Genomic DNA, 19,590 nt, shown 5'->3' with positions numbered 1-19,590 from the left:
GTGAAGAGTTACAGAAAACGTCTGACCTCCATTATTGCCAACAAAGGGTACGTAACAAAGTATTGAGATGAACTTTTGGTATTGACCAAATACTTATTTTCCACCATGGTTTGCAAATAATTTCTTTAAAAATCAAACAATGTGATTTTCTGTTTTTTTTTTTTTTTTCCACATTCTCTCTCTCATGGTTGAGGTTTACCCATGTTGACAATTACAGGCCTCTAATATTTTCAAGTGGGAGACCTTGCAGAATTAGTGGTCAACTAAAAACGTATTTGCCCCACCGTACATGTGATTTGCTTTTGTAAGCCACATCATTTAGTATTCTTCTTCTTTTCTTTGTTGTTTCCAAATCTTAGGTGTATGGAGATTTTGCATGGAGTAACCCACTTCACCCGGACATCTTTCCTGGAGTAAGAAAGATGGAGGCAGAGGTCGTCAGAATGTCTTGCACACTTTTCAATGGTGGACCCAGCTCCTGTGGCACAGTAAGCCATTTATCACTTTTTTTCATGTGCAGTGTTACATGGATAGGTAAACCCAAAGCAGGAGTTTGAAATAAGATGACAGTTTATTGCCTTTTGTGTTTAGGTAACTTCAGGAGGAACAGAGAGTATACTGATGGCCTGCAAGGCTTACCGGGACATGGCCTATGAACGTGGTGTCAAATACCCAGAAATGTAAGATGAATTAAAATACATCAAGTAGTTCACTGCAAATTTATAACGTCTTAATCAGATTGTTTTTCTTAAATCTAGTCAAATAATTTTCTCCATCTTGTTTTGAGTGTTGACAATTACCTAACAGATTGTTCCACTTTAAGTAATTATTATTACTATTTGTTCTTATCAAGCCCACAAGAAAAGTCGGTAATTTTTCACATAAATCAAGAAAAATATGCTTTCAAATAATATTTTGAACAATATCTATTCTTGAATTAAGAACATTTCTGACAAACGAGCTTTTTTAAAGATGAAATATACTAATTTATTGCTTAAAGTAAGTCTGTTATTCTTGTTTTGAGCTGGCTATTTTTCTTATTTCAAGAAAACTGAGTTAAATTTACTTAAAGCACTGGCAGATAAGTTCATTTATTTCAGGTAGATTTACACTGAAAACAAGAGAATTTAACTAGTTTTAAGGAGGTGTGTTTTTGAAGTGTTGTCGTTCCTCTTCTGGAATCTTTAAAGTCCTACTACTCCGTCATATGTGAATTGATCGTCTTGAAATTTGGTAGCGATGTAGCATCTATAGCGATCTTCGTAGTCTGTTTTTTTTTTTTTTTAATATAAGGGCTGATTAATTAATTGGTGACTGTGTTGCATGTAGGTTATGAGTTAGCTTGTATAGGTCATGCGGACAGTTGTGATTATTTTAACCACATTGCCTTTACACAAATTACTCCCTTCCCCCCACTAGTTCTGTTCAACAGTTATTGGACCATTTTACTAACTAACTAATTCACAAAATTTTGGGGCCGTTTACCGTATTTTTCGGACTATAAGTCGCACCTGATTATAAGTCGCACCAGCCATAAAATGCCTAATGAAGAGGAAAAAAACATAAGTCGCACCGGAGTATAAATCACATTTTGGGGGGAAATTTACTTGATAATATCCGACACATAGAACAGCTATGTCATCTTGAAAGGAAATTTAAAATAAAAATACAATAGAGAACAACATCTGAATAAGTGTACAGTATGATAATGTTACATGATGCATGAACAACGAAATGCAAACAGGGCCAGTATGTTAACGTAACATAGCTATTAAAAGTTATTCAGATAACTATAGCATAAAGAACATGCTAACAAGTTTACCAAACCATCAGTGTCACGCCTAAATAACATGTGAAATGACATAATAATCTATTAATAATTTTACATATAAGTCACTCCAGAGTATAAGTTACACCCCCAGCCAAACTATGAAAGCTTGTTTTATGTATTTTTTTGCACAGTAGGTAATGATATAAGACTCCAAAAAGCTCGCAAAGCCTGGTGGTGGAGAAGCCCACCGGCGGCCCACTATGATTATGAAAAGAATAAGTTACTACAGCAGTGTTTTCAACCTTTTCCGAGTCACGGCACGTTTTTACATTGGGAAAATTCTCTTGGGACACCACAAACCAAAAATGTTCCAAAATTACTTTCTGTACACTATATTTAATTATAAAATAATTTCTTAGTACAGTATTTATACTTACTCAGTGTGAAACTTGAGACTGTTTAGATGAAAACACCTGATATCCTGGCAGGAATCTTCTTCAACAGCTCTCAGTCTCTCTGTTTTTGTCTGTTATAGCAGTTCGGCTTGACAAGCTCAGAATGATCAGACGACGACTTTAGCAATGTCTTGAACCGTATCAGGGCTGAGCATCTCGCTGACAATGGCTTTGCAGACAGGCAGTATTAATGTCCCTGCCACAGTGTGGGAGCAGGCAACAGTTTCCGCAACAAGCTAATTGGCTTTGAGGACTTTCTCATTTACCTTTGTAGTTTTCCTCAAAAAAGTTGCCTGTCTCTCTGTGTTTTCACAAAGGCGACCAAATAGTCCATAGTTTGAAGCGACGGGTGCTTCGTTTGGAGATGACATTTAAGCTTGCTTGGCACAATGGCGCTGTTTAGATAGCTTCTCGTGTCGCGTTCAAGAACTGCTTGGATTTCTAGCCATCAGCCCCCTTGCTGTCCTCGAAAATGCGTTGGCATAACACACACGGTCGTCACATATACAGTAGATAAAATGGAAAGGACACCTTGTGTATATCGAAGAAACATGCGGTGAGGTTAATGTCCGATGAGGCACTGACTCCGTCACATTTAAATTTACAAACATACAACCACGATTTTGAAGAAAAATAAATTTAGAAATTAAATGAAAAAGAGCTTTGACACTGAATAAATAAAACCATGTAAATTCTTTTTTATTTCATATTTCAATGGTGACTGGTGAGGCCATGCCTCACCTCCCCTGACTGCACATCTATTCCTCAGTAGTCGTGCTGGGGTCCACATTGTCGCGGACAGCAAGGTGGCCGATGGCTAGAAATCCGAGCTTTTCTTGAATGCGACACGAGCAATACCTCACTCATCTGCACACGACCTAGAACTTTCTACCTACTCCTTCCTTCCTACTGCAACTCTGCCCGATGACGTGAGTTGCCCGACGACGTAAAAAAAAAAAAAAAAAATGCTATATTGGATCATTTCTCGCGGCACACCTGATGATCTCTCACGGCACACTAGTGTGCTGCGGCACACCAGTTGAGAAGCATTGAACGAGGAGCACTCTAAGAAAGCAAAATTCAAAGCATCACCATGTTATGTAGTGAGCACTCCTTTAGGTACATAAATGTTTCTTATCATATTACTTACCCTGCAAATTTGTTGACATATTGACCAAAAGATGTTGCCATTGTATAGCAAACGTATCACCAGACGTATTTCAATAGACTTTGATTGCTTTCTTTTGTGACACCTTTTTAGCAGGGGGTGGCCCGCCAGGCTTAAAAAACACTGGGGGAAACCCTGCAATAGTAATGATTATTACAATTGGACATTATCATTGTTTATTGACAAATTGTTGAATTGTTAGCCAAGTTATACACAAAGCATTGACGGTTTAAAATGGCTGTTTCTTGACGAACATTGTCTTGTTTCCCTTTCTGTAGTCTGGCACCAGTTAGCGTCCATGCAGCCTTTGACAAAGCGGCACATTACTTTGGGATGAAGCTTGTTCACATTCCCCTTAATAAGATAACAATGCAAGTTGATGTGAAGGTGAGAGAGAAAAAGCAACTTGACTCACGTTACTGTAGTTATTTCATCTTGTGTCTTCTTCTTAACAAGGCTATGAAGAGAGCAATAAACAAGAACACGGCCATGCTTGTATGCTCAGCCCCCCAGTTTCCACATGGGATTATTGACCCCATTGAAGAAGTCGGCAAGGTCAGAAGAAGAAATCTTTCTTCTCTAATTTAGTTCGTTATTGAAACAAAGCGCATTTCTCTTAACTCCTTCCTGACTTGTTATCCAGCTGGCTGTTCGCTACAGTCTTCCATTCCACGTGGATGCCTGTCTGGGCGGTTTTCTGATCGTTTTCATGGCCAAGGCTGGCTACTCTCTCGCACCCTTCGACTTCAGGGTTAAAGGTGTTACCAGCATCTCTGCAGATACTCACAAGGTGAGGATACATTTCTCTAGTACAATTGTTAGTTTGTGTTAAATCTAATGAAGTGCGTATGACACCAAAAAACATGCTTATTTCATATTTCACGCTGTGTTTTATGCTCCTTAATGAAATGGACCGCTTGGATGTGTGTGGAAGAGATCGTTTTATATATTCAATTTTTGAATCCCGCGCCACGAAAATGAATTACTTCCAGCTCCAGTCTCGGGTTTAGGACGAATGCGAATGTGACGTCACCCGGGTCAGCATCTCCAAATACAGCATTGCTTTATAGCATGCAGATGGACTGCGGATTCAGTGCTTTTGCAGATTAATTCGTTTATTTTTTCACATCACGCCAGCTAAATGGCTGCAAGCTTTAGTAGCTACACCAGGGAGAGGCATGTGAGCCTTTTTGGTTTTCAGAAAGTTTCCGTTCACCCCGAGATCGGCCTAAACAAGTGTGCGACAACTATGGTACCATTGGACTGAGGAGGAAGTCGGTAAACATCGTGTTTTGTTCTTTGTCAAATACTGGGATGAAGGCACAAGTTTTAATACAGATGTGGCTTACATTTTGTGGCTGAGATGCTCCTTGTCCACCGAGAATACCACTCGGCCGACGACCGGCGGCTTGCCGCACATCCCCCCGCCAGGAGAGCACTATACACTGCTTATTGCCCTCTTCGTGTGCCCAGTGTCCTGTCAAATTTTCCGTCCGTCATTTTTAATATTTCATATTTCATTTAGCACAAGACTGTTATTTGTCATGACATACCATTTATTTTGCAATTGGGGAAAATACTTCCTGTAAATGGATATATCCTGTAAAAATACTGGAGTAGAGAGACTGAAACAATGACATTTTGCGGCTCTCCTCGTCGCATTTTCCTCGTTCTTAAGTTTCTCCTCAATGGGCTGAATTCTAAATCAGATGAAACCATGACCGTGCCGACATCATCCTCCTGTTGGGGACGCTAGAGCCCTATACTGGTAGGCGTGGCTAAACGGAAGATTAACAGACTAATTTCTCATCATCTGCGCTTTGCCAAATTGTTGTATATAGTCGAATCGTCTCAAAATATGATTCTAATTCATCTAAAAATGCTATTTAAGACTTTTTTTCTCCTTCCGTAGGCACTTTAAGTACTTAAAGTACCTAATTTTCTATGTACAGTATGTACTTCGCCAGAAGGTCACGTCAACTGCTTGGATGTTTGTAAATTGTGAGAATGCTGCTGAAATCCAACACTCGGTCAAAAATTGAGAAATAAGATTTCTGACTTGTCCTTATTGTGCTTTTGACTTCAAAGAAATTTGACATATGAATAAAATAGCCGAATTAAACACTTTTTTAACTTTAAATTTGATATGATAACATCTGAGAAATGTCTGAGACATGTTTGCCTTCAAAGTAATTAGTAACCATGCTTTATTCAAATAAACTTCTGACCCCCATTTTGAGCATTTATGGAAAAGTGGCGCCACGTCCTGACTTCCGGGGTATTGGATATAGCAGCTGCTATCTGTTATATGTTAAAACCTGCTCGATCATGGTTAATTTTCAGTATTTTACAGCTGTTTTCTGAATGATTATGATGGGTCTGTTTACAAAAACGCCCTAAATACAATTTTAGGTAATGCAGTTTCTGGGGTGAGAAATGTCAACAACAAAAATACAAAGAAGCGTCTGTTCTATAAGTTTGGATAATAAAAGCCATATTCTGATTTTGACAATGTACTTACTGTATTCATCGAACCTTTAGCCATGAACCAAAATTTACTAATGACAATGAGATCAGTGTGTCTGTACACAACGGTGGTTTTGTACTGAGCTAAATTTTGTTCACTAAAATGGATGGCGCCAAAAAAATCCGTCCTCCAATAAAGAAAGATTGTCACCATCACAACTTGTTTTGCCACTTGAAGCAAAATTCATGTGGGATCTCGTTGGTGACATGCAGGCATGCAAGGTAATCAAGTCAAACCACTCACTTTCTTTTGTTTCATAACATGACAAGATGATCAATGCACTTAATTATTGGTGGTTCAAGCAAAGAATTGTCAGGCAGCAGTCATTTTGTGCGAGACCGAACACACAAGTTTGAATAAGACTTCTTTACCTGTGACGTATAAGGCATGATTTTCCAAATTAATGCAGTCTTATTGTTCTCATATTCCTTTCTAGTACGGTTACGCACCCAAAGGTTCCTCGGTGGTTCTCTACAGTGATAAAAAGTACCGTCACTACCAGTACTTTGTGGCTCCAGACTGGCAGGGCGGAATATACGCCTCGCCTTCAATAGCGGGCTCCAGGCCTGGAGGAATTGTTGCTGCCTGCTGGGCGACCATGATGCACATGGGCGAGAATGGATATGTTGACGCTACTCGCAAGATCATCAGTGTAGCACGCAAAATCAAAACTGAGTAAGAGCTTTAACATTTGTGGATTGATGCCTGAATTTACACGTAACAAATATGCATACATCAAAAGGCATTGCTGGAATACTTAAGTCCGTGAAAAGTATGATGATAACGAAGAGTAAAAAAATAAAAATAAATAAATAAATGGAAAAATACAACTAAAAATTAGAAAATCTAAATTTAAAAATCCCCAAGCAGGTTTTCATAAAATAGGAAGAAAATATAAATTAATTAAAAAATAAAATAAAAATAAAACAAAACATTCAAAACAATCAATATTAAAAAAAAATCGAAAATCTTACCATTAAAACAAAAGTTTTTAAATGGAACATTTAACATATCAAAAAAAATGGGGGGGGGGGGGGGGGGTTAAAATATCCTTATTTTTTTTTCTTAAAAAATAAATATCTTTTTTAGTTTTAATTTTCCAAAGGTACATCAATTTATATATATATATATATATATATATATATATATATATATATATATATATATATATATAATTTTCTCAATTTTAGCAGTATTTTTCCATTTTCTATATTCAGTATTTTTTTTTTTTTTTAATCAATACTATTTGTATGTACTTATGTTTTCCTCCAATGCTTTATGGATATTTGTTACAGTAACTTTGGCTGTCATTGACGGCACTAGACAAGACGTTCAATCCATTTGAAGTGGGAGGGCTGAAATGTGCTGTCATTTACTGCCAGCGCTCCCACGATTCAACGTCTACTAAAGATAAACTCATTGATTGGACACCTAGCATCGTCAGTGGCACTGAACGAATTAAATGCAAATTCAGGCATTACGGGGTTAAATCTACCAGCGTATAGAGTAAATCATTAAAAAGCTTCTTTGCTGATCGACAGGATCAGAAGGATGAAAGGCGTGTTTGTGTTTGGGAATCCAGAAGTTTCCGTGGTGGCGATTGGCTCGAACGATTTTGATATTTTCCGTCTATCTAACGCACTGACGTCAAAGGGCTGGAATCTGAACACACTTCAGTATCCATCCAGGTAAGTAGAAAGCCAGTTCGTCACGTCTCCAACACTGACTGTATAACGGCATGACGTCATTTTTTCACAGCATCCACATTTGTTGCACAGTCCTGCACACACAGCCAGGTGTGGTGGAACGCTTTATTAGTGATGTCAGGGAACAAGTTGCCATCATTCTGAAGAACCCAAAAGAAAAAACGACGGGAATGGTGAGATGACAACACCCCAGCTATATGAGTTTATTCAATTTGTCACACAATGTGCTGATGCGCTAAAGGTAGCAATTTTGACAATTGCTAAATGTTAGCTTCGATCATTTTTTTAAAAGATCACCATAATTTCCCGAATATAACGCACGCTTTTTTCCCCCCAAAATCAACTTGTAAAATCATGGTGCGCATTATACACGGGTACAGGGATGGAGACAGAAATATATACCGTAATTTCCCGAATATAACGCGCACTTTTTTTCCCCAAAATCAACTGGTAAACTCATGGTGCGCATTATAAACGGGTACATGGATGGAGACAGAAATATATATATATTACATATATATATAAACCGATTTTTTTCATTGACACGGCCACGTTGTGTTGAAGAAACGTATGCGGCCACCCGTTGCCGACCATTACGGTACGTGACGTCACCGTTTTGTTTCGGTAATACTTCACTCTAATCGGCCAAATGATTTCGTCTGTGTTAAATTCTGCTTTTTTCACTCTTCATAAAGCACAGAATTTAGTTTCTTGAACTCATTTGAGTCGACGTTTATTGCAGCTCCGCAATTCGGACTATAACAAATGTAAGGACACACACTTCCTGTGTCCGTCAACTATATCGGTCCCTCGGGAAACTCAAACCCAAATAACAATAGTTCCTTTTGTTACTAGTGTCGTGCTGACAGCTATGAGCTCTCACGGATTTCCGACTTACGTTCTCACTTTCATTTTACCGTATCAATCCATGGAAGAAACATTTATTCATCATGAGGAAACGAGCAAGTTATACAGCAGGCTTTATAAGAAAAGTCACATCTGTTTTGTTTTCTCCTAGATTCTGGTAAGTTGGAGAAGTTGTCAAATCATATTATTACCGTAAATATTGTCAGTTCACGTTAATGTTTTGAACTACCAATGTGCTATGCTTGAGCTGTGTTTCACCAGTCAGTAAAATGACATCTCTGTATCTGTACACAAGCTCTGTTTTCTTGTATTCTATTTATTGGTGCTAAAATTAGGGTGCGCGTTATAAACGGGTACAATAATTTTCCCTAGATTTTACAAGTAAATTTGGGGTGCGCATTATACACGGGTGCGCCTTATATTCGGGAAATTACGGTATATATTATATATAATATAAAGACCGATTTTTTTTTATTGACACGGCCACATTGTGTTGAAGAAACGTATGCGGCGATCCGTTGCCGACCATTACGGTACGTGACGTCACCATTTTGTTTCGGTAATACTTCACTCTGATTGTTCGAATGATTTCGTCTGTGTTAAATTCTGCTTTTTTCACTCTTCATAAAGCACAGAATTTAGTTTCTTGAACTTATTTATGTCAACGTTTATTGCAGCTCCGCAACTCGGACCATAACAAACGCAACACAACACAGACTTCCTGTGTCCATCAACTATATCTGTCCCTCGGGAAACTCAAACCCAAATAAGAATAGTTCCTATTGTTACAGTCTAGTGTACAGCGATCCGATTTCCGACGTAAATCCTCACTTTTATTTAACCTTATCAATCCATGGAAGAAACATTTATTCATCATGATGAAACGAGTTATACAGCAGCCTTTAAAAGAAAAGTCACATCTGTTTTGTTTTCTCCTGGATTCTCCTAAGTTGAAGAAGTTGTCACATCATATTCTTACGTTATACAGTATATTGTCAGTTTACGGTAATGTTTTGAACTACCAATGTGCTATGCTGGTGCTGTGTTTCACCAGTCAGCAAAATGACATTTCTGTATCTGTACACGAGCTCTGTTTTCTTGTATTCTTCTGTTTATTGGTGCTAAAATTGGGGTGCGCGTTATACACGGGTACAATAATTTTCCTAGATTTTACAAGTAAATTTGTAATTTCCCGTTATACACGGGTGCGCCTTATATTTGGGAAATTACAGTATATATTAGAATTGTTAGTTACTTGGAGTGAGATCAAGAGTTTGGTAAACAAATTGTGTTGTTTTTCTTGCAGTTTTTTGACTGGTGTGCAGTGTTGTTAATCTTACTTAAAAAAAATAATAATAATAATTACAGTTAGAAATTACTTCTCCCAAAAAGTCATTGAGTTAATAACTCAGTTACCTAAATGTAAGAGTCATTAGTTTCTTGGCAAAGTAACTGTTATTACCTTTCATTTAAAAAAAAAAAAAAAAAAAAAAGAAAAGAAAAAACATAGTAACCTTTGCTATTTTTGGAAGTCATTTAATTTTGAGATTCAACCATTAAAATTGCTCCCGTTATGGCATTAGTTACCTTCTGTCTACTTTCGACATGTGAAAGTTTTAAAACTGTTTCATCATGTAAAGATAGATTCAAGTCAAGATTTTGCCAATTTAGGAATATTTTAGAAGTCTACTGCTTTAAGATGGCGGTTGTTTTCTAACGGTCGCGAGTCACATCCCGTTTGCTACGGCGTCACAACTCCCTTCCCTCCTCACCACTCCCGCTCTACCCCTTTTGTCTCCGTGAGTCCATGTCTCTAAGACTTTTCTCACGTCATTCAAGTAACGTAGTAACGCATAGTAACGCACGCACTCACTACTGAAAAAAAAAAAAAACGCAGTTAGTAACGCTGTTATACTCTAACGCTGTTATTAACAACACTGCTGGTGTGACTTGTTGTCCAAAAATAGCTACAGGTAGTCCTTGGGTTACGACATATCCAACTTAAGTGATTTTGACTTTATGAGGCAGGAGACATCCCCCATTTTGTCTTCAGTTGTTTTTTTTTTTTTTTTTTTTTTTTTTTTTTAAGTCGTGTAAACAGTACCTTATTGTACCTCACAGTATCTTATTTTTTATTTTATTTAATTGAATATGACTGTTCTGCCCTTTGCCTAAATGTGTATTTAATTTTGATGTTAACTAGAGATAGACCGATTATCGGGGCCGATATCAGATGCAGCCGGGGATCTCGCTCTTGCCTGCTTTTGCCTGCATTAATATTCACCCAGTCCTCTGATTGGTTAAATGGTAATGGTAAATGGAGATTGAATTGCGCCTTTCCAACTTTTTATGGCCCATCAAAGTGCTTCACACTAGGCATGTGCCGGTTACCGGTTTCACGGTTTACCGTGGTGTGAAAACGTCGCGGTTTCAAAACCACTAAAATTTTCAGTCAGACCGTAGGACGTTATTCGCTATTTTTCTTGTGTCAAAAATGCAGCCAGAAGCGGCTTGGCGCAGCAGCGCTCACTCCCTCCCGTTTGTTGCTGTGTGTGAGAGTGATGCTATCGGCTACACAGCCATCTAACCCAAAAACAATTACTCCAAACATGAGGCGTACTGTTCTTCAATTTATTGAGCTCTCAAATCGTGGAAAGTTTAATATACAAAATGAATACATTTAAAATGTTGTACAATTAGATTTTTCCATGTGAGTAGCTTCCACAGATTAGCACCATGGAAAAAGTTCGCCAAAAACAAAACACACATTTTCCTTTCAAATTCAATATACAAACAAAGTAAAAGCTTACAAAGATGAATGTTAGCCTAGGCTCAGCTGGGAGAGCAACTTCGTTGAGTGTTACAGCCGCAGAGTGAGAAAACAAGCTTGATTCGCTTGAATGAAGGGGGAAAAGTGATAGCATCAAAGATCGCTAATTGCGAACAATGATCTTGCCCTAAGCATAAATCCACGCTCGCTGGATCAAGGTGAGGTCTCACTCCCAATGTGTGTTTTTTTTTTTTTTTTTTTAGATGAAACCTTTCCACAACAATATTGACATTTTAACTAACTTATACATTTTTACCTAACTTATGAATTCCTTATGTTCTTTTTAACACAAAGGCATGACATCATGTAGACTAGAGTTGACACAGTGGCTGAAAATGGCAAAACTTCACTTAAGCTTTTCCACCCTCAAAAAGAAGTCATGCAGTATAAATTTTTAAAAATTTTATTCAGAAGTGTTCTTACTTTATAGAAATTATTTTGTTCTTGCTGTAATCTTGTGCAACTTGAGCTGTGGCTGTGAGTATAGTCTATAAGTTATATTTATTTTAATTTTATTTCAAATATTTTTTTAATTGATAATTTATTTATTTTAACAATATATTCATGTTCCAATTTGCAACTATGGGCTGAAAAAAAAAATACTGTTCAATGGAAAAAAGGTTTTTTTTTTTTTTGTTTGTTTTTTTTTTAACCCATACATCTCAAAATTTTGGGGAGCTATAATTGCAATACCGTGATACCGTGAAACCGCGGTATTTTTGCTCACGGTTATCGTACCGTCAAAATCTCATACCGGCACATGCCTACTTCACACTATACCCTCATCTACGTACTGGTGAAGCAGCACCAGGAGCAACGTTGAGTTTAGCATGTTGCTCAAGGATACTTACCCTAGGTCATCAGGGCTTCAATTTCTGGGGAAAATTTTCAGAGAGCTATTTATTCAACCTTTTATTCAACTTTATAAGAGAGTATAGGAAATTCAGGCACTTTTGGAGCTATTATTTTCTATTTCTGTGATTCAATAAACACACTTTAGGCATTTAAATGAAGTTCAGTGTTTGCATTGTTCAATTTTTTAACGCCGATATTTACACTTTTAGTGCAAATGAATATCTTCTCCAAAAATCTGTATCGGCCCCTCTAACTACTAATAATCTGTATCGGTCCTGAAAAACCCATATCGGCCGAGCTCTAAATTGTTGACTTTTGTTTTGCGATCCATGCTTTTGTTGGGTGCAGGAAGCGTAGAGCAGGTAGTACTTACGCACGCGAGTCAGAGCGCATGTGCACACGAAGAAGAACGTAATTGCGCACATGAAGAAGAGCGCAGGCGCAGACATGAAGAGTGCATTTGTTCCCATGAGAAAGTTGCACAGCTGAGTGAAAGACTGGGAAATAGATTACAGTTTAGTTCACTCGCTAGCTAGGACTTTGGTCCAATGTCTTGGCGAGGACAATCCAATGATGTATAATACATGTCTTTGGATAGTTATTTTGAGATTTAGGGGTATTTGAAGGGTTTACGTGGCCAGGAACGGAACTTGTTCATAACCTGGGGACTACCTGTATTCTATATGTATGTAGGTTTGCGAAACATACGCAGACGTGATGATACCCTTCTAGTATTCATGGAAATGTGAAGATTACCTGATGCGTAAATCTCTATTGCTGACATGCTCTATTTCTTCACTTCTGTTCCAAGGGAGCGATCTACGGCATGGCTCAGTCCATACCAGATAGATCTATGGTAACGGAGATTTCCCGAGGCTTCCTGGATTGTCTCTACAGCACAGAAGTGCCCAAGTCAAGCACTAACCACATGAACGGTAACGGTAAAGCCCACTGAGAAAAAGGATCAGGGTTTTTCTGAGCTCGCTGCAAACGGGAAACTTGCTCATGCTCTGCCGTGCGCCAAGTTCATCGCCGAATGGTTGCCTTATCCTGGAGAATGCCTGCACAGGTTTTTAAAGCACAACTTCTAATCACCCCAGAGGCAAATCACTCAAAGACTGGCTCGCTTAAAAGACTTTTGGTGCTTAGTTTGATTTAAATAATGTAGTGAATGTGTTTGCGTCATTAGAATCATTTCAAAATTAGCCAATCTGCATCGGAAAGCCAGAACCTTTAACTTTGCTGCTGCCATTTTTCTCAACCGAGGATGACTCGGCAAAAAAAAAAAAACACCACTGAGAGCTTGCCGCTGCTTTGTTTGTGAAACAGGATCCAACTGCATGAGATCGCTTCTGCAAATCATGACAACCGTTTGTTTTTAGGTTAAAAGCACTGCAGTGGACTGACAGGAAATCAGGTTCCTATTTAAACCTGATCGTACCACTCTGTCATCCTGTACACTAAAGTCCTATCTTGATAGCACTTCATGTAATTCCTTACAATTGATTTATTTGTTGTACTTTTTACTTTGATTTGTAGACAAGAGGGAGAATTATTTCAAATGTGGAACGTTTTGTATCACTTTTTAGGCAAATGCGCTTGAAATTGAACAGCTAGTGTAACCCAAAGCTTAACACAAGTTAACAGGTATACTGCTTGTCTTACACATTTGATATCAAACAGCCCTGTGACTACGTGCTAAATCACATTTAAAAGGTAATTAAAGTGATTGTAGCAGTTTCCTAAAATTTTGGTCAAATGCTTGACTTTGTTTGTAAAGTCATCTATATTTTGGTCGTGTCCTAATTCAATCTACCTCACTTCTACATTTTCAGTGCAAACCTAAGGAGCAACCGCTTGCTTTTATGTTAAACTCTAACACTGTCAGGGTATTTGAATTATCTCGATAACAAAAAAAGAGAGAGCCACCTTAATTGAGGCTATTGATTCACTACTCATTTTAACCTCTGCACACAAAGGACCATGTTTTATATTCATGGCATTGTTTCCCTTTTTGTGCAATAACTTTCTTTTATTAAATGATGTAATAGGGACTATTCTATAATAATAGTTGACAAAATGTAATCGTGTTTCTTGACAGCTTTTCAGGCCAGTGGGTGGTTTTCATTCTGGCAAATGTTTAATAGCTCTCAAATGATGGAAATATATGAATGTTTGTACATGCCTGATCTGTACTCCTATCGGGGTTTTAATGTTGATTCAGATAGTGCCTGGTTCAAAACTGATGGCGACACTGCCCCCTACCTATGAAACAAATCTCAATGGATAAATATTCACATTCGATTCGCATTTTTTTTCCTTCTCAGTTGGGGAAATATATAGCAGCACTTTTAAGTGACTTACTGTATGCTGTAGATTCAGTGGACATTTTTAGGATGTAGCAATAATGAGTGTTCACCTCTGTGCCTACAGAGGTTTCCGGTCATACTACTTTATTTCCTCTTAACAACCTCAGGGATTCAGTCGTGTATCAGACGTTGTGAAGGTCCACTGCGCTTACCCAGGGTGACACAATAGTCAGCCACGCAAATTCAAGACATCTCAATTTGTTATGTCGAGAGAGAAATAAGATTTCAGTCTGGTTGGTTGGCTGAGAATTCTCCGCACCACAACAAAATGTGAAATTAGGCAATGTAAAGAATGGGCAGTTTAGTGTTAAGGTTCGTTCACTTGGAATCTGTAGTGTTCTGTTTTCAATAAAATAAATATGCTGTGATTTGTTGATTATTTGGGGAGGGGTAATAAGGGTGTCCTTTTTATTTAAAACAAGGAATGAATGGAAAAAGTTGCAATCAAATATTTTACTACAAAAAAAAAGACACTTTGGTGTAAATGAAACTAATATTGTAAGTAATACTGTGTGTAGCCAAATGTGATTCTTCAAAAATTTTACTACAAAAAAAGACACTTTGGTGTAAATAAAACTATTATTGTAAGTAATACTGGTTGTAGCCAAAATATGATGCTAAATCCGGATAGTTCCACCACCAATATTTACCAATACCACTAATTAGAACTGGAAGGAATCATCGTTTGGAAAATTTGTTTTCCTTTAATATTTTCCATTATCTGCATTGTCAACTATTTTGAACTATAAGTGTGAAATTCAGACTTCAGTCAGTGTGCCCTATTGAATAAACTTAGTTTTTTAAAGGACAATAATTCCTGAAACATTAACATTTCACAATGAAAATTCCTATCAACTGTTTGCAGAACCTCCATTTGACATTTTCAGAGAACACTGCATTGCCAAACATTATTGAGCGGAATTGGAATTAGCCATTTAAGGTACACCGTGTCCTGATTACCATAGCTCAGTGGTTCTTAACCTGGTTCGATCGAACCCGAGTGGTTCGGTGAGTAAGTCAAAAGGGTTCGACTAAGGTAAAGAAACGCAGTCCTATTTTTGTATGCTGATTAAATCTAGGCAAAGTGGCTTTTTAGACCATGTTTGGAGTAATATGCTCCCAAATTACAGGCTTAATTTCTTTTAACTGCTGTTTCTCAGTGGAAGATTGACTCGCACTTGGTCTGAAGAAATACAACAGACCAATGGGCCGCGTGGTCTCAAATTTTGACCCGTTTATAAAGAATGCTGTCAAAATGAGAACAATCTTGAATGGGCATTTGCTAAATTATTAACCAGCTAGCTTAGATATATTGGTTTTGAATTTGAAAAAAAAAAACTTTATTATCTAATTCAGAAGGGTTCAGTGAAACTTGTGGGGTTCGGTACCTTTAGCAAGGTTAAGAACCACTGCCATAGAGTAAGCATTTATAAAGCTTTTCCAGCTCATGGTCACATTAGAGAGGCTTGATCAATGAAGGTGGCCAAAGTGATGTCACGCTGGGAGAGCCCCCCACAGTCATGCGTGCTTAGGGTGATCTGCACCTGGATGGTAACAATACACACAGGAAAAAGTTAGGACACTCCTGTATTAAACCATGTACATCATAGTCCCCTCTGGAATCAGCGGGGAAAGAGCGTAATGCAAGAGCAATCCTGATTCTGTGGCGAGCAAATCTGGATTCCGCAGCGTAAAAGTTATTTTTCCACGGGTGATTAAAAAAAAAAAAAAAAAAAAAAGGAAATCTAAAATGACCAGTTGTAAGGGCAATTTAATGCAACAATGATGCAATAATTCTTTGCAATTCCAAAATCTTACAAAACATTGGTTATGAATTAATAGCCATAAATATAGTTTTTTGTAAGTTTTGGGCAAATTTATTTGCATTATATGTAAATTGCAAACCGTTTCATTAAACAATGGATTTGAGACCAAATTGATATTGAAGGAAAGATTAAAACAAAGTGAAAACCTGACCTTTGGATATTGTAAAAATAGGCCTGCTGCATGGAGCAGGAAAAAAACGTATAAAGTGAATGTTTCATTAAATCAGTGCTTCTCAATTATTTTCTGTTGCGCCCCCCCAAGGAAGACGTAAATGTTTCGCGCCCCCCCCCAAAACTCTCTGCCGCCACTGTAAATAGTATCATTTGTCTATAAAATTACTAATATAAATACGCATCTGCCTAACATTGTGTCCTTTTTTTCTAATAAAGAAAAAAAGTAACATAGATCAACTTTTAATAAAGTATAACTTTATTAACATTGTTTTGTTTGTAACAGAGAAGACTTGACGCGCATCAATTTGCCTGAATTTAAAAAAAAAAAAAAAAAGTCACATCCAAACTATAAAAGTACACTCAAGGTACATTTTTGACCATTTGATACAGAAAAATAAAATGTAATAAAATCAGTCAATAATAACAAAATTCAAATTGATTAGAAACATTCACTCATGAGGACAATATGCCAAAAATTTTGACCAAAAAAAACAAAACTGAATAGAAGAAGAAAAAAAGTGTCTTTGGACAGAAGGAACGTTTTTATTTTCGCTGCTCACAGTGGTGATAATGTGGCGATTCACCACAGTGCTCACTGGTTTACTGATATAACACTGACAAAGCGGAACGATTGTGGCAATTGGCAATATTCGGCACGCTTTCGCTGAAAAACAATCAAGCGGCTTATCAATGAGATTGAGGTCTTTAAGTGGCGTCTTAATTGATTTGGCTTCAGACTCTCCGCTATAATAATTTTTAGACTCAGTAAACAGTGGTCGTTCCTCATTTCCCACTATATTAAAAGGCAAACGGCCCGAAAAAAAGCGCATTCTCAGCGGCCGAGTAGATGAGGGCGGTCGTCGTGACGATCCTAAACCGAAAATGGCACTTCTCGGGCGGAGACGTGAGAACCGGAGAAGACAGTGGAAGCTGCGTGAGTGAGTCCGGTTGGAAAACGGCTTTCCTAAACGGCTGCGGCCCACTGCTCCTCATATTGGTTTTGTGCTGAGTGCTCTTCCTTAGTTCAAAAATACTGCGCGCACTCTGAAAATGAGAGCGTCACTGCCACCCACTGAGTGGATGTGCAAGTACACTTTATTTCAGTGCGGCAAAAAAAAAAAAAAAAAAAAAAGCATGTTCCTCGAGGTCACATGCGCCCCCCCTGGCATGGCTCTGCGCCCCACTATTTGAGAAATACTGCATTAAATGAAACAAAAGTAGCTTCCAGTCCATTTTAGAATTGATTTCAAACTTTTACTGTTTGTTTTTAATTCTATTAATGGCCAGGCTCCATCTTATCTATCGGAAATTTTAACTTTTCGTAACTCTGGCAGGACTCTTCGCTCGACCGGCCAGCTTCTTTTAGATGTTCCAAGGTCAAAACTTAAACAGTGGGGAGACCGATCCTTTGCGGTTGCTGCCCCCAGGCTGTGGAACAGCCTTCCCCCCGAAATCCGCACCACCACGGATGTAGGTCTTTTTAAGTCTCGGCTAAAAACACACCTTTTTAGACTCGCCTTTTACAAAGATTAGGATAGCCTGGTTTTATTAGCTTAAGGGCTTTTTTAATGTTTCTTTTCGATTTTATCGGTTTTATTGTTTTACTTGCTGGAATTTTATTGCGATGCGCTCTTTGTTTTATTTTATTTTGTAAAATGTCATTGTATAATATTTTCCTGCCTTTTATTTATCTTGAGCCATGTTTTGTTGTAAAGCACTTTGGGGGCCTTTCGGGTTTTGTAAAGGGCTATATAAATAAATTTGATTGATTGAATTTGAAAAGTAAATATAAAAAAAATATGCACTTGTTGATAAACATAAATGCTGACTGCTGGAAAAAAAACAAAAAAAAACAATCATTTAGCCACGCAATTAAATAGTTTATTTTCTGTTAAAAACTACAGGTAAAATGTTAACACTTTGCACCTCCTCCAGTATCCTGCGAACTGTTTTGATTTTCGCACAAGATGCTAAAATCGGCAGTAAATTCCACAATTGCAGATTCCTGAGGGGACTAACTTTGTGTAGCTTAAACATCACATATTTTAAGATCACCATACCTTATTGTAAACATTAAACCACTCAGGGTGATGATCCATCTTCTCTGCTTGTAGTGCAACTCGTGACATGAAACCAAAGGCCTGGGTGAGACAATATTAATTTTACTAGTCAATATGCTTTCTAAGGTGCTTCTTGAATTTTGTGGTATGTTTATGTGTTAGATGTAAACGAACCTGGTTAAAATCTTTGAAAAGAAACTCTTTGTAGATGGCGTCCCGTCCCACCACTTCCACCCATTGGGCGCTTTGCAACAGCGGGAGAAGGTGAGCTCTCTCCTCCTCAGTCAAAGTCTGGATTTTAGAGGACTGAAACAAGGGATTGCGAGAGGGGCAGTTACAACAAAACAAACTGTGATTGGTTGCTCAGGAATCCCATCTGGAAACAATGAGAAGCTGCATTCTTTGCTTTAAAACAGGCTGGTAAAGGTATTGGCTAGTTGCAGAGGGGGTTGTGGGATGTTTTTTTCCCCTTCACTGTTCATTGGGCACATGATGCGGAATCACATGAATTACTCAACTGATCTTAATTTAGTGCCTTGTGACCATGCACTCTCGCTAATTCCTGATTTCTATATAAAGCATTTTAGCATGGAAGAGGGTGTTTAAAAAGACAAACGTGACAGCCCACAATGGAGCAATGACATCAACAGGTATCATAGCAACATTCTAATCTTCTGATCAGTGGCAGAAGCAAACCGACAAGAAGCAGACTCTAGCCTCGCCTACTGCTGTCATTCATGTGCATAAATGGAGAATAAAACACACAGCATGTAATTTTAATAAACACAGCATTAGAACATAGAACACAACACTATTACTGTTACTGTAATACTAGTAAATTACACCTAAGGGTTCCAACAGGCTTATTTAGATGATCAGATACTACTCACCATGTTTGCTAAATGGCTTATATACACAATGCTTCAGCTTCTTGTGCTCTGACAGCAACTGGTGGAAACAACACATGAGCTGCACTCTAGCT

The 19,590-nt window shown here is 37.9% G+C and overlaps 2 protein-coding genes across 5 annotated transcripts in view; one reads left to right on the top strand and one right to left on the bottom strand.

Annotated features, from left to right (window-relative positions):
• The window catches only part of sgpl1 (sphingosine-1-phosphate lyase 1), a 27,546-nt gene extending 11,326 nt beyond the window's left edge, over positions 1 to 16,220 (top strand). For 2 of the 3 annotated variants that reach the window (XM_057848392.1, XM_057848394.1), the window contains 9 exons: positions 360 to 488; positions 592 to 680; positions 3,673 to 3,781; positions 3,851 to 3,949; positions 4,038 to 4,184; positions 6,358 to 6,596; positions 7,463 to 7,609; positions 7,680 to 7,800; positions 12,991 to 16,220. In XM_057848392.1, the coding sequence (XP_057704375.1) occupies positions 360 to 488; positions 592 to 680; positions 3,673 to 3,781; positions 3,851 to 3,949; positions 4,038 to 4,184; positions 6,358 to 6,596; positions 7,463 to 7,609; positions 7,680 to 7,800; positions 12,991 to 13,134 (1,224 nt within the window). In that variant the 3' untranslated portion in view covers positions 13,135 to 16,220. The remainder of the gene's footprint in view (positions 1 to 359; positions 489 to 591; positions 681 to 3,672; positions 3,782 to 3,850; positions 3,950 to 4,037; positions 4,185 to 6,357; positions 6,597 to 7,462; positions 7,610 to 7,679; positions 7,801 to 12,990) is intronic. The other variant, XM_057848391.1, reaches the window with a different exon arrangement.
• pcbd1 (pterin-4 alpha-carbinolamine dehydratase/dimerization cofactor of hepatocyte nuclear factor 1 alpha) lies at positions 14,513 to 19,590 on the bottom strand. 2 transcript variants are annotated; one of them, XM_057848395.1, is made up of 4 exons: positions 19,499 to 19,590; positions 18,783 to 18,914; positions 18,609 to 18,689; positions 14,513 to 16,092 (listed from the first exon to the last, which is right to left on the bottom strand). In XM_057848395.1, the coding sequence occupies exons 1-4, from the start codon at positions 19,499 to 19,501 to the stop codon at positions 16,000 to 16,002; spliced, it is 309 nt and encodes a 102-aa protein (XP_057704378.1). In that variant the 5' UTR covers positions 19,502 to 19,590; the 3' UTR covers positions 14,513 to 15,999. The 2 variants fall into 2 exon arrangements, with proteins under 2 accessions (XP_057704378.1, XP_057704379.1); XM_057848396.1 differs by having other exon boundaries at positions 18,783 to 18,899; positions 19,499 to 19,572.

The sequence above is a fragment of the Corythoichthys intestinalis genome, chromosome 10, assembly GCF_030265065.1.
Source record: "Corythoichthys intestinalis isolate RoL2023-P3 chromosome 10, ASM3026506v1, whole genome shotgun sequence".
In the NCBI taxonomy this organism is placed as follows: Eukaryota; Metazoa; Chordata; class Actinopteri; order Syngnathiformes; family Syngnathidae; genus Corythoichthys; species Corythoichthys intestinalis.
This window is presented reverse-complemented; position numbering and strand designations above follow the sequence as displayed.